Source organism: Glycine soja, chromosome 6, assembly GCF_004193775.1.
Source record: "Glycine soja cultivar W05 chromosome 6, ASM419377v2, whole genome shotgun sequence".
NCBI lineage: Eukaryota > Viridiplantae > Streptophyta > Magnoliopsida > Fabales > Fabaceae > Glycine > Glycine soja.
Genome location: NC_041007.1, coordinates 46,025,152 through 46,049,907, shown reverse-complemented (window position 1 = coordinate 46,049,907; position 24,756 = coordinate 46,025,152). Strand labels below are relative to the sequence as shown.

General features: G+C 28.5%; 2 protein-coding genes across 2 annotated transcripts; one reads left to right on the top strand and one right to left on the bottom strand.

The window, feature by feature from the left end:
* The first annotated feature begins 13,183 nt into the window (after nt 1-13,183).
* On the top strand, nt 13,184-14,547 carry LOC114417242. The gene has a single exon (XM_028382376.1). The coding sequence runs from the start codon at nt 13,269-13,271 to the stop codon at nt 14,316-14,318; it is 1,050 nt and encodes a 349-aa protein (XP_028238177.1). The 5' UTR covers nt 13,184-13,268; the 3' UTR covers nt 14,319-14,547.
* Nucleotides 14,548-16,925: 2,378 nt separating this feature from the next.
* Nucleotides 16,926-19,428, bottom strand: LOC114417241. Its single transcript, XM_028382374.1, has 2 exons — nt 18,702-19,428; nt 16,926-17,387 (listed from the first exon to the last, which is right to left on the bottom strand). The coding sequence occupies exons 1-2, from the start codon at nt 18,969-18,971 to the stop codon at nt 17,202-17,204; spliced, it is 456 nt and encodes a 151-aa protein (XP_028238175.1). The 5' UTR covers nt 18,972-19,428; the 3' UTR covers nt 16,926-17,201.
* Nucleotides 19,429-24,756: the final 5,328 nt, after the last annotated feature.

Sequence of the window (24,756 nt, the reverse complement as noted above, 5' to 3'; positions counted from 1 at the left end):
GTATGTTAAATTAAAGTTCACTTATTAGTTATTAATTATATGTATGAAAAATGTATTCTTGAAACATACAAACTGCACTTTAATGATATATGTATGTATTTTGAAAGATTTGTCATTTGTAATAAATTTCAGTTAATAATAAATAATTTTTAATTAACTAAAATTTAAAAATCTTAAAAATGACAATGTACTAAAATTAAAGGCTAATATAAATCTTCACACGCCCTTTTCATGTAAATTATTACTTATTCAATATATTTAACATAAATCCTATGTTTAAATCTTTTAAACTCTTAAAAGAAGTAGGATCCAAATAACCCGTAATAATAACAAACAATGAATGTTTAATAATTCATCGTCTATCTTCAAAGTGAAACTGTGTAAGAGACGTCAGTTTCTGAAAGAGGGGCTCACGTGCTGTGTATTGAATGATGGTTATGGTTTTCATGATGCCTAATTTAAAAATTCCACTGAATTTTATGAATATCCACTTCTATAATTGGTTAGATACTGATTTTGATTACAAGCTCATGTTTGTTTTTTTATGGAATGCGTTCCTCTTACTATAAGCAAAATAGTAGTACTTCCTCCTATCCATAATTAGTCATTAAGAAGAAAATTAATTTTTCAAATAATAATTGTTATGTTATGAAAAGGAAGTCAATTTCTTAGCCATCAACAGCAAAGTGATGATAAGACAACGAAAACTAAAAATAAATCACTAATGATATGATTAATTTTGTAAATTTTTTGTTTTCTTATTAATTTATTAAAAAATTGTTTCTGTAAAATAATTTAGAATGATAATTATAATGAGATAGAAAGAAATATTATTTTTCTGTAACAAAAGGAATATTATTTTTAAGAAATTGTATTAAAATAATTAGTAATTGAGTAAAACAAACCGTATAAGCAACTGCATTTTATCTTTCAACTCAAAACTCAAAAGGCTTTCAAAAGCCATTGATTTTCCTGAAACAATGATTGGGTTTTAGAAAAGTGTGTAGAGAACAGGACAGAAAGGCACAGACATCAAATTAATCAAGATAGTATATGATATTTTTGGGGTACATATAGATAGTATATGATTTTAAATTATGAAAAGTTGAAAACATCAAAACTAAATTTACATAAACAATCATATATCAAGAGTATTAATGATAATCAAATACTACAAATTTGGTAGAATCTCATGACTTTTTTATCCTGGATGATTTTTTGCATATATTTGATGCAAAACATTAATACAAACTTATTAAAATTTAATAATCTAATCTTGGTTGAATCTAGAAATTTCATTTATTTATTTATTAACTGTTACTAAAAAGTATCCTATTATTTTATCGTTTCTTGTTTGTTTTTGTCAAATACTGTGTATCCCTTGACAATGTTGAAGCAATGGGCAGCAAAAGGATAACTATTACAAGAGTTTCCAGGTCATTATTACGTGGGAAGAATAATTTCCACGTTGGAAATGAAAAAAAGAAGAAGGAAAAGATCAAATTAAGAAGAGGAAGTCAATTTCATAGCCATCAACAACAGCAAAGTGACCATTATGTCATGGAAAGGAATAAGTAACGAAGAAAGAAAAAAAAAACACTAAAATGGTTGGCCATCTTTATCTCTTTGTTATCCAAGCCAAGTTGTCACTAATCACGGTGCTTGGAATCTATGTGATGATGTGCACACCACTTATCAATAACCCCCACGCTTATTGCTTAATTACTTAAAATCTATGTGAAGCTTATTAAGTCTTCATGAAAAGAAAGAAAAAAAATGAGTTCAACTAATAGCTTTTTTTTTATACTAATAGCTCGTCCACGAAAATCAATAGGTTTAATTACATATTTTCAGTCTCTTATCTACTTATGATTACGTGATTTCGCTTCTTCAGATTTTAATTGCATTAATTGAGTATTTGACTTTCTAATATACAGCTACATATATTTTCTCTTAGTATTTCGTACATTAGGTTCTTTAGCTATCCATTATTTCATTTAACATTTAGGTCAATGATCGTTTCTTGAGAATGAAAAGACATTCTTTTATTGTTAACTGTTCTCATAAAAATAATAATTTACCTAAAGTATATGATCAATATGATAATTAAGTTAATTTAGTCATAGTAATCTTTTAGGTTATTGTAGTTTAAATATTATTCTATGTTTTTTTGTTGGTATATTATATTTATTTATCGTCATATTATGCTCAGTTTGATTTATAAGTTAATTCCGTTTAACCGTGGATAAAATCAGGATGAAGAAATTTAATTGTTAATAGGAGAAAACTTGATGAACACAGATGATGTAATTAATTAGAACATGTGGAATCAAAATCATATAATCACACTGAGACAAAAAAAAACAATTAAATCAAATAAATAATCAACGTTTCATTTCGTTACATGCATAAACAGGGTGCTGAATCGATGTGGCTGCTCAGGCCAAATATTTGGTGATATGGTCGAACCTATGACTGAGTAAACTGGCCACTTATTCACGATGACAACTTTTGTTCTAAATTTTAAACTAGTACAAAGGAGTAAATGTAGTGTAGTTTTTATGCTTCATTCATTGCACGAAAGAGTTTAGATTTTGAATGTTCTTTTGTTAAATAACACGATATATTTAATATTATATGAGTATAGAATATTTTTATACAGATATTTAGTAAATTATTTGACCGTAATATCTTATCAGCGAATAAAATAATATGATAGAATAACTAATTCAATATTTAATAAGAAATTATTTCATTACAACATCTTATTGAAGTCATCTTAATTGGTGTAGCTCAATTGGTAACATACCTAAATTTGTAATGAAATACTATATTTGAGTTTAATCCCTATAAAATATATTTTGGGAAAGAGTATAAAATCTCAACTGTGATTAAGTTTTAGACTAATAATTAGTCACATAAATAATCGATTAAAAGGACCTATTGAAGGGTTAAAAGTCCTAAGTGATTACCAAAAAATTCTTATTAAATGACTTTATAAAAACATTTTGTATTAGTAACATGAATAAATTAAATTCATATTCTATTTCAAGATTTAATTATTCATTTGATTTTTTAGTTGTATTAGTTCATATTTATTTATGTGATTGCTTAATTATAAAAAAAATGGATATAATACTGTAATAATAAGATTGCTTAATTATAGAAAATTCTTACCTTTTGGGAATCATATCAATTAAATTGATTTGGTGTACATTTCTTAATTAACTAGTATTCATAATCAGGATTATATCTTTATATCTGTTAGTAAAAATAAAATAAAAAAATCCTATCCTTGCACAAATCAGTAAACAATGCATCTCTTACTCCAATCGTTGTGCCTACTATATGCTAATATTGTTGTGTATGCTTTATGCTAATACTTCAGTTTAAAAAACACTTGCGCATACTTTATCATTTAGCTTCTATACTTATAAATAATCTATTTAATCCTTATAAATTTAAATGCATGGTAGGAACTAATTAAAAGGGATAAAAATGATGTGTACTCAAGACTCAGATATAAAAAAATAATAATTCAGATTCATTAAAAAAAAGTTAATATCATTTAATTTTGATAATCTCAATAAAAAAATAATTCATTTTCTAAAATATCCTTTACATTTAATTGCATAGGATAAAAAAGAAAACGTTGTAAGAAATAAAACTCCAAGTAAATAGAAGAAAATTAGTTAAAATTTATTTATATTTTAATTAATTCATTACACAGAATTTATTTTTTTGCTTATATTTTATAAGAACTAAAAAAATAAAAAATGATATATGTAGAGACTAACATAAATTATTTTTAAATATTGGAACTAAATGTAAAGTATGTGCAAAGAATATGAGTAATTAAATCTTATTTTAAAAGGAAAAAAAGACATTTTTTTATTAAATATAATTAATGAACCCTGTTAACAAACGTATTATGTCATTATTTAATAAAAAAAATTATATTTCTTTTCTCAATATATATTATTGATAGAAAAAAAAAAGTTTCATATCAACTAAAAATAAAATTAATATAAAATATATAAGTGAGGAATAACTTTCCTCTATATAATTTTTGAAATTAAATTAAGATCAAATAACATATATGATTTTTATACTATTGTCTATACATATTCATGAACAGTATATATGGTTTTTATATATTTTATTGCCTTTAACTTTGTTGCCCTTCCGTCCTATATTTATTTATTTTCCTGTTTAAAGTCTTCTTTTAAGGAGTACGTAGGAGCACTAACTATGATTTTCATTCTTTGATATTATAGTTCTACACTTCCACATCAACTCTTTTTTCTTTTCTTTTCTTTTGTTGTTTGACTTGTTTTCTAGTCAGCTTAATCAAATGTACGTTAGAACTTAATTTTATTTCTTTAGATTTTTTTTCTCTCTCTCGCAATAGTAAATTATGTGTCTTTATTGGCACTTTTACCTGGGCGTTAGCTTTTCCTTTTACAAATATTTTCCTATAATTAATTCTACTTTGATATGACCTTACAAGTAAGGAAAAAGTTTCCATATTAAAATTCAGCTGGGTGTGATGGGGGAGAAAAAATAGATGGATGAAAAGTAGGTAGGTTATAAAAAAATAAAAAAAAATTGGGTGGGAATAGAGATTGTTTTGGTTGAACAAAAGTATAGTGAAAGCAGGGAGAAATATTTTACTAAAGTTGTTTTTTTTACACGAATTAAAGTTATTTGATATGTGGAAAAAATAAAAATATTAATATTAATCGTATTTCATATTATGCTTGCATGCATAATCGTTTATGTTATGTTTTCATTGCATTACCGATTAAGTTGCAACATAATCAGCTTCTATGGTATTGGGTGTCGATTTAAACTAGCGACAGAAGTTACATTTCTAAAAAATCATGAATCATTTTAAAGCCATATATTGCACTAACACTTATCACCAAATTAAATTAGTCAAATAATTTCAACTCACATCAACAATTTTTTTTTAAATCTCATCTATTTTTCTCATACCAAATGACGGAAATTTCATTGAACCGACGCCTCCCTCCTCTTCCTTTCTCTTCTTTGTCATTTCGTTTGTAACAAACAAAGCAAAAGAAAATGCTTAATACATTCTCTAAGTTGGGAGCAGGTTAGAAACAAGGTTAAACACAATATTTTCTGTCTTTAGATGAAAAAAGAATAAAAGACATACGAGAATACAAATCCTTATTGACACATTGTATATTTATATGTCAACAATATTGGTTCAATTGATAAAGATTGAATTCATATTTTACAAAGATGTGAGTTTGAATTTCAATGTCAATGTAAGAATTTTGTTAGTGGATGATGGGAAAGTATTTTTGGAAGAGCTTAATGAGTTTTAAGATTTATTCTGATCCTAATAAATCCTGAAATTTTGAAAAGAAAAAAAAGAAGAAGGATTATATTATATATATTTTTACAATTGACATATAATCAAATACAAGAATGTTCAATTTGCTTGTATGTATGTGTAATAGTAAGAAAACGAAATGAAAAATGTTGGAATGAAGATCAAGTTATTTAATTAACTAAATGGCAAATCTGGTAACAAAAAAAAAGAAAAGAGAATCATAGAAAGCAACCAGCTTTGCGTTTGATAGGCAAGTAAGTAATTAGACATTGACATGGAGTCAATGTCATGCATTAAAAGTAAGGATTGAATAAAATGAAACATCGATTTGTATTAGGTTTTTTGAGTGGTTGGTAATTGGTTCGCCAATGCGAATGGGCATTGTTGTTGCTGGTTTTGTCTCCCACACACCAAGACACATTGAAAGCCAATCAAGACATGCCACGACCTAAGGGGCATTAATCACTGCCGTACCTTTCGGATTAAGAGAACTTTGGAAGAAATATTTGGAGATTGACCTTTGTGCTCTCCTTTTTTCGGTTGTCTTTGTTCTTTTAGTTTATGTTAATATTTAATTTTATAATTCAATTTAAAATTGTATGATTTTCAAGGAGTAATACAGACACAATTAATAAAAAGATAGTCAAGAAAAGAAGACACATCTAAGTATTGGAACTCTACAAACAACATTCTCTAATAAGTATTTTTTATTATATGTATTAGTTATTTTTCTTTTTAAATACTGGTGTTATTTCTTTTTTTGATATTAAAAAAAATAAAAAATAAGTGTTCAAATGTACTTGTTTTTAAGATATTTGTTTTTAATAATAAAATAATTTTTTATAGATCCCATTAAAAACACTCAAAAAGAAAGTTATTCCATTGTAAAAATTAAGTGATAAAAAATATTTATATTGAGAAGAGTAAAAATAAGGAATGTGTACATCTTCTGTCTTTACCACGCAAAGTTAACTCCTAGGGTATCTCAATCTCAATTATTTTTCTATTATTTTAACTGACTCGTCCTTCTCGTGTCTATCAACTTAGAATACAATTTTTTTTGCCATATTAATTATACACGCTCCTTCAAAGTTCAAAGTATATGTTTCCATTAAGCAAACTGCTAATAAGTGTCCTTACGTCCAGTTTAAAGGTTAAGGAATTAAAAGATTTTTTTTAAATTCATAAAATTATCTTGTTTAAAATTTTTAATTTTTTTTAGATATTCATAATAAATATTTTCTTTGTTTAGTTTCTTAATTAATACACTAAAAACATTAGTTAGTAAGACCCTTTGATTAAAAGCGAATAAAATTTAGAAACATTTTTATTTTAAGAGTTTAATGATGATATATTTATTGGGGAAAAAAATCCAAGTCTTATATCCACTAAGAATTCAGTGATCAAAATTATAAATTTTAAAAAATTTAAAGATTAAGAATAATAAATTCTAAAAATTATGTTAATTTGTTTAACTTCAAATAATGCATTTACAGGGACATATAGCTTTATGCTGTCAAGTAGGAAGGAACAAGTACAAAATGTGAGCGTCATACATAATACATAGAGACTACCCTAAAAAAGGGCCAAATGTCACAAACACACAAAAAAAGAAGCATTTACACATGAGTGAACATTCCACGGTTGATTAAGTGATTGTGATAGTCAATGTTCATATAAAGTTTTATTCAAATTGTAAAATTCAACCCATTTTTGGCTCCTTATACTAAAAGTGGACGGACAGTAGTCTATCTATAATGTTATTTGCAATTGGAAAAAGATAAATGGTAGAAAAGATTGTCTGTGATCTGTTAAGATTTTATTGATCAAATCATCACTTCTAGTATTTTTGTCTCTAAATATTTTCAAACCAACTAGCACTACTGTTTACAATTCTTGCCACTTCAAATATAGGTATATATAACAATCTTATGCAGAAATATTAAAATATTACAGGGATTTAATGGGTTTTTTTTTATTGGGGGGGGGGGGGGGGTGGGGTGGGGGACTATATGAAATCCTTTAGGGTCTTTTACGATCATAATTTACTAAAATGTTAATATCTCGTATTAACTTTTCAAGAATATATATATATATATATATATACTCGATGTAAGAAATATTATTTGTGTACTAGTTTGTGTTCTTTTCATAAAAAAACAAGATGAAAATTTAGTATAGTAGTGAAAGACTATAATTATAATTTTAGCACATGAAAAGAAATTATTAAGAAAAAACTGTCTGCTCCTAAATAATTGTTTAGAGTGTGATACTTTTTTATTTAAAACTTTAATTATCATTCAATTATTTTGGACAAATGGAATTAATTTAAGACTTATAAAGTCGCTAGAAATATATATAAATACTAGTTCTCTACTTCTCTTAATCAAATTCAGTTTGGCATTTTTTTTAACTAAACAAGGGTATTATTCGAAAAAAAAACACGTGTAATTCCTTGAAGCAAATAACTATATTCTACCTCAAGTCTTCCCATCCAAAATTTACATTTCTTGTCATTTTCACATTTGCCAGTACAATTTAAATCCATTTACTTTTTTTCGTCTTTATCTTTCTTTCAATTTAATTCCTCATTTGATTTGTTTTCAACGCTTTCACTTTCTTGTCATTATTTCCTTCTTGCATTGTACTCCATCTACATTTTTACACCTTTAAATTTCCCTCTTTTACATTTATGATAAAATCTAATTTCGTTTTAAGCTTTCATCTACTTTCTATCAATTTTAATTTTCTGTGGATTTATTTTGTTGAATTGCTTTTTCTGTCTAAAGATTTGTTTTACTTTATCAAATCGTTTTCTATGTCAACTCTTTTCTTCACCTTTTTCTTGCCAAATTATTTTATTGTTAGTTTAACTTATGTTAAAAAAATTCATAAAAAAAGTTAACATCTAATTTGTTAATTTTTATTAATAGAAAGAATCAAGCCCATAAGATTTCTCTTATTCTCATTTTTATTAACCATTTAATCAAACTTATATCTCCTTAATTTATGTTAGTTGTTCTTCACATTCTTTTTTCCCCTGGCAAGTTTCTTTCCACCAATTTAACACACAAAAGAAAGTCATTTTTATATGAGTCGAGTGTGATCATTTAGACAGAAAAACTTTGACGTTTTACAACTTAAGAACACACAATCCTCCAATGACAAAAAAATCATTGCAAATAAACAAAAGATTCCCATAAACAAATTAGCATACCCAGTGAAACAGGATTGGAATAACATGACAATGATTACGTGGACTTTGAACCTGTTTGAAAGAAGAAGAAAAATTGGCAGAAACTATAACTCTATGCCGCCAAATTAGTTACACCACCGGTGTTAAATGAAACAAGGACCACAAAATTGAGAGCATCTAAACAATTCAATTGAAGTACACCAAAATGTTAATTGATTTGGACTCCAAAATTGAATTGGAAATTTTCAAAGTAGATGGCGACCATCGTTGCCTAATAGTGATGGGAGACGACAACGTGTGTATTTTATTTAGCGTTACAAAATTGATTCTAGAATTAGAATTGATTTTAGATCAAATTTTACGTATTTGATTTCATATTCTAAAAAAAATAAAATTAATTATGAGTTAAAGTACTGAATTTTATTTTTAACTTGATTCTAAAATAAAAAATTTAAACATAAATCATATAATTTAAAAATTAATTTTATTCAAATTTAATTTTCTCAACATACATAATATTTACATGAGGTTTGGACATGCTTGATTGATTAGTTTATGTTTAAGATTCATTTAATTAATAACTAATATTTATCGGTATAAAAAAATGTTTAACATTCATTTACTAAAGAAGGACAACGAAAATTAACTTGATAAGAAGGTTAGTGGTGATCGAGAGCCAAATGGATTGACTGTGTTGCTAACGTAAGATTTAGATGATTATATTTATATTGAGTTTAGACGATGAACCATTAGATTTTGAAAAGGCATGGGATAACGTGCAATAAAAGGTGAGGTTTGCTGTTCTTTAGAGGAAGTAAACACGGGAGCCTAACGAAGCCAAAATCTGCTGACAAAGAAGAAAATGTTACAATCCTATGTTGTCCAAACAAAAGTTTGACTGGGGTCAACAGCATCAAGAGGACATTTTAAGATTACCCAAGTGTTTTTTTTTAAATTATATATATATAAGTTCTCTTTTATGTAAAATTTGATTAAGTTATAAAAATTTAATTTGATATACTTGTTTCAAGATTAATAGAAAAATCCTTTCAGAAGCGGTTAAAATATGATAAAAAATTTGAGAAAGTTGATTTTGTAATGGAAAAGAGATATTCTAATTGATATTGATAATTTCATTCATGCATATAAGATTGAACAGTATTGGGAAACAAGTTTTTTTTCTTCCGACAATCAAAATATCAATTATCACTGTTGCAAAAAGTTATACAAAAAGGGTTACTAACATTAGATTAATATATTTAAAAATATTATTATACACATGTCAAAATCATATAATTTGATAATTAGTATTAGAAATCTATAAATAAAACGGTTGACTACCAATTTTCGAGAGATTAAAACAATACCATTTAATTTCTCAAACGCCAACACCTACCATAAAAAATTAGCTACAGACTCAACAAGTCACCATATATGTATTCAATTATGAATTCACGTCTATTTATTTTTATTACACATTTCTAAACCTTTTATTCTTTCAAATCTTCATTTATTATCAAAACTTTGCTTTTCTAATCCCTACTTCTTATTATTATCAAAATTATTATAAACTATTTTTTTAATCTTCATTTATTATCAAGGTTTACGTATCATCTTATAAACTACTGTAATATTGTAAGAAAAATGAATATATTTATCAAAATTATAATTATGATTTGTATTAAGTATTAAATAATTATCTAATGAGTTTAAAACTATGAACTTACTTGTTTAATAAAATAAAAAAATAAAAAATAAATTCTATGTCTCATCTTTAAATATATTTTTTAATAAAATCATTTGGTGAAAAATCTTTTACTATTTCAAAAATATTTTCCTTTTAAGAATAGATACAATTTTCATGATTAACCGTATTTATTAATTTTCTCACTTCTTTTGAATTGTAAGTAGTAAAAGTATTTTATATTTTTAAGACATTCAATTATTTGCCTTTTATTCAATATTTTTTTTATTATATAGTAGGAGAATTAGTAAATTTTAAATGTGTAAATGCTGGCCAATATAGTTTGTAGAGGTATGATTGGTATAAATGAATTGTTAATGTTGTAAAGCCGAAAATTCGATAGTCCATCAATAATTTGAAAAGATATGATTGATGTCGTTTCGAATAATATCTTTTCTTTTTTGAAGTTCATAAACCATCATAATTCATTCATAAAGACCATGGCTCGAGAAGCTATGATTTATACCAAACTAGCGACAAAAAACATTGGCCAATAAAAATATCTGCAATATAGGAAAATATCGTTAACTAGTTGAATATAACGTACTTTTTCTTTTGTTTTATTTCTAGAATAATCAGATTAGTTATGGTCATGTAAATGGTTAATTTTTTAGGTTAAAATATAATTTTTATTTCTCTATTTTTTAATTGAGATATTTCATTTTTTACTTTTAAAAAATTTATAATTTTAATTTTTTTATTTGAGACATTTTATCTTTTACATTTAAAAATTCTATGATTTTAGTCAATTTTTAGCAAACAAGAGTTTAGGATATAATACCCACTGCTATTATATCCTAACACACACGAGGTGTGTTTAGCAAGAGTCTTAAATTAATTAGTTTTTTTTTTTTTACTTTATAAACTACCTTTTTTACTGGATACTTTATAAACTACTTAACCCACTTCGAAAGTTGCAAAAATACAAGTGACATAAAGATTAAAGAGTTTGATTGAACTTTAAAAATCACTTTTTACATTTTAATTAAGTGACCTTAGGAGTTGTCATAAATGCCATAATATTCACTCACGAAGCATCATATGGCAAATATATACACGAATAGCAATAGAAACTACAGTTCAAAATATATACCCTTAAAAGAAATATTATGCTAATCCACAGATGACCCAACCCACAAATATTTTTAAAACGATCGGTCAGGAACAAAGAAACAACTCACTAACTACGGGCTTTAAACAAGAGAACTACTATTGGCCCATACCCATTTTACTGTTGGCCCCTAGCAAGGAGGAAAACCCCAATTCTAACCCCCATCCTGCAATTGTGTCTGGATAAAGAATACAATGAAATCATAATTTTATTGTGTGTTTTTTAATCACAATAGAACTAATATTTCATTGTTTAAATTTTTTTATCACAATAGAATCATTGTGTTGTGATGTGAAAAAGTTAAACAACAAAATCGTGATTCTATTGTGTTAAGAGGATGAAAAAAAAAATAATAGAATCATGATTTTGTCATTAAGTCTGGTGAAAAAAAATGTAAAATAAAAGATTTTATTGTATATGTATGCAACAGAATCACAATTTCATTGTAATAAGGACGGGAGGAGAGGAGCAAAATTGGTTAGTGACGAAATCATGATAATAAAAAAGGGTCAACACCTTGGTAGAGGCTAAGAGCAATTTCATTGGGCCAATAACAACTCCCTTAAACAATAAGGTAGAATGGTTCATGGGCTTTAACCCGCTTATATTTTTTCAAGTTACTCCAATAGCTAGTTTTAGTAAACATTTATATTTTTTTATGTTAAAATACTTATAATTTAATAAGTTATTTTTTCAGCTAGTTTTATCGAACATAGAAGTTTAATCACCATAGGTTATGTTCGGCAAACTAGCTGACAAGCTAGTTAGTAACTGAAAAATTACCTTATTAAATTATAAGTAATAAGTAAAACTAGTTACTAAATTAGCTTTAAAATATTAAATGACACATTTTAAAAAATAATAAGAAAATTGAATAAATATTTTAAAGATAAAAATTAAATAAAATATAAAAAACTAAAAGTTAGAAATTAATGTTTTAAAAAACTCTACTTTAAATAATAATTCAAAAAATGATAAAAATTACTAAAAAAAACACTAAAAGTTACTTAAAAAATTTATTTATCGAATAATCAAACAAGTTTTTCAACTAATAAAAAAAATTAAAAATTACTTGAAACATCTTATTGAACATAATTTTATTTGTAAGGAATAAAAGCATATTTATCTTTATAAGTTATTATAAAATAAATATTTAATTACACTTCTAGCATTTACTATCAATATTTTTTGAACTTTGTCCCCTTGTTTTTTTAACTTAGTTTTCCTATTGTTTTAATATTTTTTTGAACGGATTATTTTAATAATTTTAGTCCATATGATAACTTGATATTTAATATCTAATGGGAATCCAAATTAACTCACTTTATTTTTAATTCGTAATATTTCATTTAAAATATAAACAAATGATCATTATGTAATAACATAATACAATTGTCTAACTCATTTCTTATCATAAATTGTAGTTCTGTCTTTCCCTTTCTGCCTTTCATATAAATAAAAAAAGAAGAAAATATATCATTTTACTCAATGCACCCTCTGGACTCCCATGTTTTCACATTCATTATTCATACTTCTCTTGATTCTTTTTTTAATCACCCACATGTTTGCACATTCATTCACTTTTGCTTAACCTCTACGAGATGAGTAAAGATCTTCACCGTTTCTTTTTTTCTTTTATTATCAAACTTTTAAAAAATAAACACCACTATTCATAAAGTTATTATTATCTCCATTTCATTATTTTTCTAAAAGCTTATGAAAAGGATCCATTCCCCTTATAGAACACACTACTCTTCCCTTTGTCATTACCTCCATATTTCCATGTTGTTACTAGCCTTGCCTAGCCTCACCAGTCTCTCACTAACTAGTGAGTGGTCCACTTCTATACTCTATGTATTGTCATCCCTCACAATCCACATTCCCCATTCCCCCCTCAACCATTTTAATAGCCGTTACACTTTTGTCTCTTCTGTCCACATTTTTCAAACCCCAAACCCATGCAAAGTCCAACAACATTGTCTTCTCCTCACTGCCCCACCAACACACTCTAAAAATTCAACCCTTTCTCATCCCACCCCAAACCCCAATGGGTTGCTGCTTCAGCACACCCACCAAGCAAACCCAAAACCAAAACAACAAAACCACTCAGAAAAACCACCACCATGAACCACCACCACCCTTGGAAGAAGAATCTGTGAAAGAGGTCCTTTCAGAGACCCCAATTTCCAAACCTCACCAAGTTCCAATTTTGAAGCCAGAAACGAAGACCCTTTTGCCTCTAATTCAAGACCCACCTCCGAATTTCGAAGCAAACCCAAAGGCTCCTCCCATAGAAGAAGTCTCCGAGGTTATTTCTCAGCTTTCAGAAACATGCAGCATCAGCGACAGCTTCTCCGCCGCCACAACCGCTACCACCGCCACCGCTACAACCACCACTGTCACGGTTGCTGATAAGAGAGAAGAAGACGAAGCAACCAGCAAAATTCACAAGTGGGATCGATCTCCGTCCAGGAAAAGGCCCTACGCCCCCGGCGGCAACCTCGCCTGCGGGAGAGACTGGAGGCTAAAATCGCCGGCGATGCGCCCGGAGCCGTCGCCGGAGAAGAAAATCAAGGGCGGTTCGAGGCCAATTCGAGGGAGGGAAATTAGGAACTCCGGTACGGCGGCGAATCGGAAGCGCAATGTGGGCCCCGCCTCGCTCCGGGGGGACGCCGGCGAGGGTTCCGGTCGGAGGTCGAGGTCGCCGGCGTGTGCCAGGAATGGTAAGGTGGGTGCCGGAGGCAACCGAAAAGAGGTTGCTCCGGCGAAGGTGGTGGCGAATGAGGTGGAAAAGCAGAAGAATAGTGAGAGTGAGGAAGTTGGGGAGAAAAACGACGTCGTTTCGCAGGAGGAGTGCCTCGAGAACCCGCATGTTTCGATGGAGTGCTTTATTTTTCTGTAGAAGCACGTTTCTCAAGCCTTTTTTTGGAAATTCTAGAAGTGATTTTCACATGGCGTTGCCTTCAATAGCAGTTTCTTTTTTACTTTTGACTTTTTATTTTTATTTTTTTAAGGCCTTTGTTAAAACGGTGGTGGAGCTTTTTGGGCATTGCTTTTTGTATTCTTCCGGGAGTCACTCCTTAATCACAAATTACTGTGTAAATATACATATGATGAAATGAGTCCGAGAATTTCCAAAATGTTTCTTGTGATTTGTTTTTTTTTCACGTAATGGAATATTTTATCAGATTTGATAAGAATACCAGAGACATGTTGGATTCAATAATTGCACGGTGTTTATTTTGTCGGCTGCAAAAATTTATTAAATATTACGGAAATATATTTGACAAAAATATTATAATTTATTTGCTATGTTTCACAGATAATCTTGCTCATAAGACTGCGGTAGTTGTAAAGTGATTTGTCAAAATCTTCAATGCAACTCTATATGTAGTGATGTAATTGTTGTACTGGAGTTTTTTTTTTTCAAGTTGGGACTGAATATTGTAAATTAAAATAAGAGATCCCATTAAATCTAATAGTCAGATAAAAATTAGCTATTAACAAAATTAATAAATAAGTAAAATTGTGCTTTTGGTCTCTCAGCTTATCTCTAGTTTCGGATTTGGTCCTCAAAAATTTAATTCACGAATTGAGTCATTCTATTTTGTAAAATCGTGCAATGTTGGTATCTCAAGACCACGATTGGACGTTGACGGTTAATCAGGAATGTTGACGGCCACGTGTCACGTTCTGATTGAATGATGACGACCATGTGTCATGTTCTGCTTGGTCAATGAAAACAACAATGCATTTCATCTAAGTTGACATCCAATCAAAACATGACATGTGACATCATCATCTAATAAGAACGTGACACGGGACCGTCAATATTAATTGCTAACGGTGAATGTCTAATTGTGGCCTGAGGATCAAGCACAATTTTATAAAATAGGAGAACCCAATTTGTGAATTAAATTAATGGGGGACTAAATTCAAAACTGGAGATAAAATGGGAGGCCAAAAATTTTGCCTAATAAAATGTTATGCATCAATGTTATGATAAAAAGTGTTTTATAAAAATCTTCAATGCAACTGTATATTTAGGGGACAAAATTGTTGTATATCTAAAATTTAAAATCGAAATTTATAATAGTACTTGATCTTTGTAATAATACTCCGTATATGTTTTTGCCACAAAGTCTTTCTATCTATTTTTTTCTTCAAAAAGAAAAAGGTGGGGGAAATGAAAAAAATAAATCATTCAATTCAATTTATATCAGAATGGTTATTTCTTTATTTATTTATTCTTGTTTATAGGTTCTTGCTTAAGATCTCTTATCTTAATCTATGGAAGGAAATAGTTCTCGAAATTGGAGGGCATCTTGCCATCTTCTTTTCCTTTATGGGGATGGGGAAGAAGAGGGACTTTTTTTTTTTTTTTTTTTTCTTGATATTGGCGTGGATTGTCTTCTATCTGTAGTAGGAAAGCGTGCACCTAGCCAACTATGCCTTGTGGCACAGTGACTTAGAAAGTGTTTGTAGAACATGACCCCAAAGTGAAGCAATTATATGGAGAGAAACTTCATATGTTAGGACTTAGGAGAATGCTTCTAATAATTAGATTAAAAATTATAAATAACCTTTAATATCAAAATGTTGAAACAAGTTAAAAAGTTATACATATAACAACAAAAATTAGTAAGGTTCCTCTGCTAATAATTTTTATTTATATCAAATAATTATTATTCTTACAATTGTCACTTAACAGTATATAAATAAATGAAAGACTTTGCAGTTAATTTTTTTCATTGAAAAATCCAGAGTGAAAACAACAATTTACGAAAAAACAATACATGTATCTTGTTTGTTTAATCAAATCTTCTATAAATATACCTATAACTATAGTCATAATTCACTTTAGGCTTATATCTATAAGCTAAAGTAAACCTAAAATATATATAATTATAGCTAATAGAAAGATAAATATTTATAGTCTTATGTAAATATTTTAAATTAGTAGTAGCAATTATGTAAGTGTAAAAGTGGTCATACAATTAAAAGGAAAATTTATTACTTAATCTCCAACACATTTCACCACAATTTTTAATAAAAAATTATGTACCAAAAAAAGGTTGAATGTACTATTTTTTTTTTCTGTAGATCTTTTTCCATATTTTATCATTAAGAACGAAATCAGATAAACTGAATTTCAATCCCACACAGATTTTAAGATGAGTAAACTCATTGCTGAGAGAATAGACATGATTATTATCATCGATTCTTAATTCCCACCCCACTGAATATATTTATAATTTATAGATAAAGTACACGAAAGATGTAAGCTATGGGCTTTCTCCTTTTATCCATGTTAAAATTGCTATTACTATGTTTTGTTAATCATTGTGCCTCCATAGAGGATGTAAATGTAATGATCTTCTACTCACTTTGACAGATCAAAACAGAAAATTACTTAGCAGCTTGAACACCACGCAACTCCTGCATGATAACTCACAAAAGGCATCTAACTTTAACAATCACTTCCTTGAAAAGTGGAACTTCGCAAAATTTCTTGCTTTCCAAAGGCAATTTCACCGGAAAATACAATGCATTAATGAAATTGGGCAACATATGTACAAATTTTTTACATGATCTCCAAGTAGCAGATCTACCTTGTGAGGAAAAAGGGGTTTCAATTGTAAGGAAAAGAGATGCCATTATGCTAGTTTTAAGATCCTAGTAATGCCCATCAGTGATGAGTTTCACTAGAGGCTTTAATTTCACACTGCTAAATGAAATGACCTTAATTCTTGTCACTGATCAAAAGGGATGAACCATCATGTTTCTAGTTACTTGTTAGATTATAGTTCCTCGTTAATGCTAAAGGTGCATGGAAGCATGAGTTATGTTGAACTTGAATAGGCCATGACATGGGCTGGCGGCTACATGGTGCCGGAGAAGGAAGTGCAATGAAGGAAGGAATCTGCTCTCCAGGCATCAACACTAAGACACCTCTTCCATAAATGGTCATCTGATTAACTTCAACAGAAACTAAAATCGGTACCTTACACTAGAATTGAAATAATAATATTTCATAGAACTTTTAAGAAGAAAAACAGCTGCATACAAAGTGAACATTGCAAAGTAGAATATTGGAGTATTCTCATTACTTAGAAGTTAAAGTGGTAGATATCATTATATTCTACATGTGCCTAAGCATTGCCTTCGAAGTGTAGTAAAGTGTTGGCCCATGCAGAAGTGGCCAACACCAAAGGCATTGCAATTTAATCAGAATAGGAATGTGATGCTACAATCATCATTCATCACACCACCAAACTAACCACTTTTTTCAGAAATAGAATTCAAGCTTTAAACAGAAAGTGTAGATTTTCATCAAACATTGTAATGCAAACATTTGGTAGATGGGTAGTGGTGTAGTGTGCATCAAGACTGACTGCTTGAAAAGAAACTGTAGTCCTTTGTAAATGAAGCATAAAACTATAATCAAGTGTGACTGTGACAGAGTTTAATCCCCTTTACTAGAAAAACTAAATAATCATTAGCAAGGTTTTTAAAAAACGGTCTACAACCGTGATTTTGGCCATGTCGTCAAAATTTTGGACTTTTTTTGTGACCGTAATTGCGCTTGCATCAGTCACATTTATCTGCAATTTCACACATTTGTTCACAATTTTGGCCACTTTCTTTCACACATTTGTTCACATTTGCTTCTCTGCTCTGCCATTTGAAAGTAAAACGCATGCTACTACTAACATATAGCAGTCCCTATAAGACTAACTAGTATGAACAGAACAAAAGACACCATGTGTCTCCCTCATGAGGTTTTTGTTCATAAATAAGCATACATAGTCATGGTTAGAAAGTAGGTTGTGGGTAAATAAACTACTAATATTTATGATATATTGTCATCAAAAGATGTTTGAAACCTAAAAAACACTGATTTCGAACTCTTGCAAACAAGATTTTCGGGGCTAAAATGTTTACACGTTTTTAATAACATTTGCCATTTAGAAAGCTGAAAATCCTTTTCAGCTTGACCATGGAACATAGCATGAAAAATCTAGTACATGATGGTCTGCAACAGCAATATGTTAGGTTCAACATCATTACTTGTTAGGTATGCAAGTTGGTGACTTTATTACCCATGCACATTCAAAGTCATGGTAAAAAGATCATATTCACAAGTCATAACTGCATCATTATAGAACAGCATGCATGGAAAGTAAAAAGGGGGAAGCAAAAAGTCACATTTTCACCATCATAGTTAACCAACTAACTACATTAGAGGTAAAGGAAATCAAAGGAAGGGTGTGTTAAAGTGCACCTTGGATGATAGATTTTCCAACTTTCCACCTAAGTGCATTTGGTGTTCAAGATCCATTGGAGTTGCAACATTGTTGGCTTCACTTGATCTTTGCCTAAGAAACCTCTCAAAGATAGCCAGAAGAAGGAACATAGAAATGAGGATGGCAGTGGCAACAAACCCAAAAGACACTGCATTCACCGAGTCATCAAAATGCTTCCAATGGTCTGGTCTCTGAGTATTACTACCAAAGGGTGCCACCATTGGAGTAGTGGCTTCAAAACCCATCATCACAATCACAACAACAGCATAAACTTTGCAGCACCACTTGTTTGTTGCTCAAACCTTTTCATTACCAATTTGAAGAAAGAAAGAGTGAGAGAGAAACCAAGTTATTTTAATCACTTGTTTTGTTGTTTTATTTTTTAACCATTATGATAGGAGAGAGTCTTATAGAAACATGCATGATGACGATGGAATTTGCAGTAAGAGGATAAGAAAATGGTTGTCACAAGTCAGAGATTGTGGTGGTGGCCTCAGGTTGGGTTACAATATTTTTGCAATGTCTATGATAGGAGGAGTAGGAGAGAGGAGAAGGGGACAATGAAATGATGAGACAGAGGGACATGACAAAGGAAAAACAGCATCTCTGACTAAACTGTGGTATAGAGGGACAGCAAAAATCGAGGGTCTTAACAAGGTTGATCAATTGATATCTGTTCTGTTCTGGCGTTCAGCTAAAAACTTGATGATGATAATGCACTTATAAGGCTGTGAATTATTGTATGATGTGTGGACCACGGTGTGTGCATAGTTTCTGCCAATTTTCAGGAATTATGTAGTCATTTTTCATTAAAAATAAACTTTAGTTACATATTACATAAAAATGAGCGACAATCAAACTACAAATATAAGAAAAAATTGTCCTATTCATTTTTTTATATGTTTGATTTAAAGGATAAAAATAAGAAAAATAAAAATATTTTTTTAAAAAATTAAAATAAAGTATAAAAAATGTGATATTGACATGAGATTCACAACTTTTTATTTATTTCTCTTATTTTTTCTTCAATCAAACACATCTTTAAAGTTTTTTAAAATAATATATTTTTTCTATTTTTTTAAACATTTGCAGCCATCTTTATTGTAAGGGAGCAGAGAGTCCAATGTACTAATATTTTAAAAGTATTAAAGAGAATTGATTTTATATATATATATATATATATATATATATATATATATATATATTAAGAAGAGTTAGTATAAGAATAAACAAAAGCATAACAAAATTGTGTAAATTCACAAAACTCAAAATAATTAATGTAACTTACTCTATCTATATAATACTTTCAAGGTCTTAAAATAAGTGTAGTATTTATAAAAAAATATTATATTAATTTTTAATATAATATTAATTAAATTTTTTTCACTATTATTCGTAATAAGTGTTACTTTTAAATATAATATTGATTATTTATTCTAAATTTTTTTTATTGGTAATTGTATTTTCAATAAAATTTTGGAGATATTAATTATGGTCCTAATAATTGTCCCAAAGTGGCACTTACTTATTTGATCAATTAAAAAAATGACACTTATTTGTCCCAAAATAAATTTCATGTTAACTTTTTAATATAATATTAATGAATTTTTCTAATAAGTATCCCTTTAACTTTAAAATGAAATACTCGTAATACTTTTAAACAAAAAATTTATTAAAATGTTGAGTAAGTAAATGTTGAATATTTATTATACTCATCTAAACTAAGGATAAACATTGTGACAAGCATGACATGGTTAATATTTACACCGACGGATTGATCTACTTTAGGGTCTTTGCTTCTTTGTGTACAGTTGTCCCAATTAGATTTTTTTAATGTACATGTATATAAATTTTTCTACAATTTAAAATGTACTAATATTTTGTAACATGAATATTGCCCCATTAAATTTTATATGTGATTATTGCTCTCGTAATTAAAAATTTCTCAATCCGTCGTTACTTAAACCTTGTTCGCTATTAATGAAAACAGAAGAAATGAAGAAAAAGTAAAGAAAAGAAAGGTCTCCCTTATTTGATTCTAATAAGAGAGAAGGAAATGATCAATTTTATGAGTCATACATTAAAATATATATTTTTTATGAGTAAAATATCTATTAATTTTATTAATAATTAATTTTTATTAGAAATAATATATATTTTTTTATCTATAAAATTTAAAACTCAAAAATTTTACTTAAAAATACGAGTTCAATCTCACTCGCACTAATAATTTAATGGTAATTATCTTTCCTTCTAATTTGGAATGAAAGAAAAAAGTTAATAATTCAGGTAAAGAATACTCTTAATAATACCATATAATATATGCTTATTTGTTAAGCGTTTTAATATTATTTTATAAATATACACTTTTTCTCTTATTTTTTATTCAACCAAATAAGACAAAAAAATATCTAAAATTTCCCTTAAAAATTGTAACCTGATATTATATTTTATACTAATGTTGAAAAACTTTTTTTAACAATCTAATTTTTAAATAAAAGCGAAAAGCTACATGGAATGAAAAGTAGGGTAGAATTAAATGAAGTGTTTGATAAAATAATAATAATAACTAAAACTAAAAGGTGAAACGAACAAAGTGGTGGCTACAACTGGTAGAAACTGAGTTCACGTGCTAGGGCAGCTGCACACGATGTGGCAGTGGCAGGGATTGACGTTGGGGACGCAGTCCATCACATGATGTCTGTGCCCAACGTTTCACCACCATGGTCCCTCACAATAATTATTATCTTACCTACATTTTCTCTCACTTTTCAAATTCCAGGCTTCAAATTTCTTTTAGTAGTTTCTACAAGTATTGTTTTTCACCAAGGTTGCATTGGTTTTAGAAGTGAAAAATCAGAATGCTTGACGCCAATTATTAGATGACTGTGCATCTTCAATCATGAGTGTTTCCATGATTTTTTAGGTTAAAGAATAATTTCTTTTGAATTTTTCTGCATTTAAATATAGTAACATGATAAAATGAGTTGTTTCATTGTTAAGAATAGTTTTTTATATAAGAAATTTTAATGTTTGGATTTTTTGTAATTTTTTATGAATTTTTTATTGGAATAAAATTGACATGACATTACAGGGATCACAAAAAATAATGCAGGAACTACTAGAAGATGATTAAGAAACTCATGAGTTTCTTGTATTGGAGATGCTCTTAGAAAGTTTTCTTAAAGAAAAATATGAGTGAAAATAAAACATTTTGAGAAGTGTTGTGTTTGTTTGTGAGAATAAGCAATATTCTTGAATTGCTTTTACTTTAATTTTATTGAAAATAAATCTAAATATTTTAAATGAATTAGAAAGATTTGATCCATTAATATAATAAAGGATTAAGATGGTTGAACTTTATCCTTCTCCCAAATTTTAATGTTAAATTAGATTACATGATTATGAAATATGAAAATGGGCATAACTTAGAAAAAAATGTGAAGTGGGTGATTTGGGTTTTCACTAGAAAGATGTAGGTCCATTTGTGTTCTGGATTATTAATAAGGACCAGAACAACTAGTACGGACGTTGGGCTAAAGATAATTTGAGGCATGTACTGTGGGAAACCAATTTCTTTGAAGGGTTTGTTGTGCATTGTTGGAACGTTCTTTGTTTAGCATTCTATACTTTTGTATGTATCGTTGGACATTTAGAATTAATGATATTTTAAAGAAAGAATAAAAGAAAATAAAGGCTTGTTCTACTCGGTACTGTGTGCCTGAATCAGGAAATTTAAGAACTCTTTCACATCTGACACGTTCGGGATTCCAAAAGATTCAACCATAAGGGAAACTCATATTTTGTGATGATTAATTACTTCATAGTCATTCTTGACTATCGTGACTTTGAAGAAAAAAAGATAAACTTCAAAGAAAATTTTCTTAAGGCTTACAAATTTGGATTATTTAATTAGAAATAACGCATGTATAGTAAAATATAAATACAATAGGTTATAGGTATGTATAAGAAAATAAGGGAAGTCCTATAATTATAGCATATAAAGGATAACATAATACAAGAAAATTCCTATGATTAAATTATATATATACACAAGATTGCATGATTAAATTGTCAATGTTAACAGGTTTTGTTAGTAAACTCTAGCTATATAACTGTCTAGATGAAAATCAAAGATATCATCTCTTGGGATCATGTAAAATATTAGTACGGCAACTGAATTTGGCAAGACTCTGTTCTGGTCAGGGTCAACTTTCTTAAGACATGGAACATGAACAAGTTTTGGGAGTATGGGAGTATGCTTGAACGAGCTCTGCTCCATGTTGCTTGATTCCTCCAATCACTAGGTCAATTTTGGAATTTAGAAAATTATGGGGGTGCAAGGAGGCAAAAAGTAGGGTGCAAGAAGCAATGGCCCCTTCGAATCTTGAAGTTAAAATGAGGAGGGATATGCTAGGTGCACCCAGCATTATTGCTGGTGCACCCAGCAATTTATTGAAAGGTCAATTTTGCCCTTCATTAAAATTTTTTAAAAGACTCCCTCTTTTCTCCCGGATTCACTTTCTGCTTCTGCTTTTGTTTCTTTTCTTTCCTCTTCCGGGAGCATTCTCTTCCACCGCAAGCCACCGCGAGCCCAGCTGCTGCTTCTTTCGCTTGGACGCCATTGCCGTTCGAGGTAAGTTTCGTTAACCTTCCATTTGGTTTTATTATGCACTGTGTAGTTGTAGCATTAGGCTAGGTTAAAAGAACCTTAGGTTAGCAGAACCATAGGGTAGAAGACGAGAGCAGGAGGTGCCGGAAAAAATGGGGAAAGGGGGCTGACGGCGAGGCTTTCGGAAGACCCGTTATGGGTTCTTCCGGAACTTCTGGAAGAACATTTTCCGGAAACTTTCCGGAAGAAGTGTTCTTCCGGAAGAAACCAAACGTTTTCCGGAAGAAGGTTTCTTCCGGAAACGTTTGGGATTTCTGGAAGAAGATTCCGGAAGAAGTGTTCTTCCGGAATAATTCCGGAAGAACACTTCTTCCGGAAAGTTGTTTTTTTTTCTTTTTTTTTTTAAAACAAAAATTATTTTTGTTTTTTTTAAATGAATTATTATATTTCTGTTGATTATTTTGTTTTATAGATTTTATGAAAAATGAGGTTTGGATTTTTGATGTCATGTTTTTTTTTATAATTTACATTGTGTATTTTTATTAAATATTAATTTTAATTTTTTTTTTATAAAAGTGGTTGTGTTTGTTTTTGTTTATTGTTGATTTTTTTAAATTAGTGTTTTTTCTTTAAAAATGAAGTTGTCTATTTTTATAATTAAAGTTGTGTGTTTTGGAAGTTTTATAAAAATACTATTTTTTTTAAATTAATTAGTTTTTTTTATTATAAATGAAGTATTTTATTTTCTAAAAAAATTGTGGATGTTTACTAAATAATTTATTTTACATTAGTTGTTTAATTTTTTTAAAAAAATTAAGTTGTGGATGTTTAGTAATGAATTATTTTTATATTAGTTGTGTTTTTTTTATAAATGAAGTTGTTTAATTTTTTTTTAAAAAATTAACTTGTGGATGTTTACTAAGTAATTTAGTTGTGTTTTTTTAAGTAATAAAGTTTCTTATTTTTTTTTTAAAATTAAGAGTTGGATGTTTACTAATTAATTTTTTTTACATTAGTTGTGTTTTTTTTTTATAAATGATGTTGTTTAATTTTTTTTTAAAATTAAGTTGTGGATGTTTAGTAATGAATTATTTTTATATTAGTTGTGTTTTTTATAAATGAAGTTGTTTATTTTTTTAAAAAAAAATTAACTTGTGGATGTTTACTAAATAATTTAGTTGTGTTTTTTTTTAATGAAGTTGTTTAATGTTGTTTTTAAAATTAAGTTGTGGATGTTTATTAATAAATTTTTTTTACATTAGTAGTGTTTTTTTTTATAAATGAAGTTGAATTTTTTTAAAAAAATTATGTTGTGTATGTTTTAAAATAATTTGATTTAAGTTAGTCTTATTTGTTTATAAATAAATTTGTTTTTTTATAAAGAAAATTGTGTATATTTTGATCGAAAAAAATACGTGTTC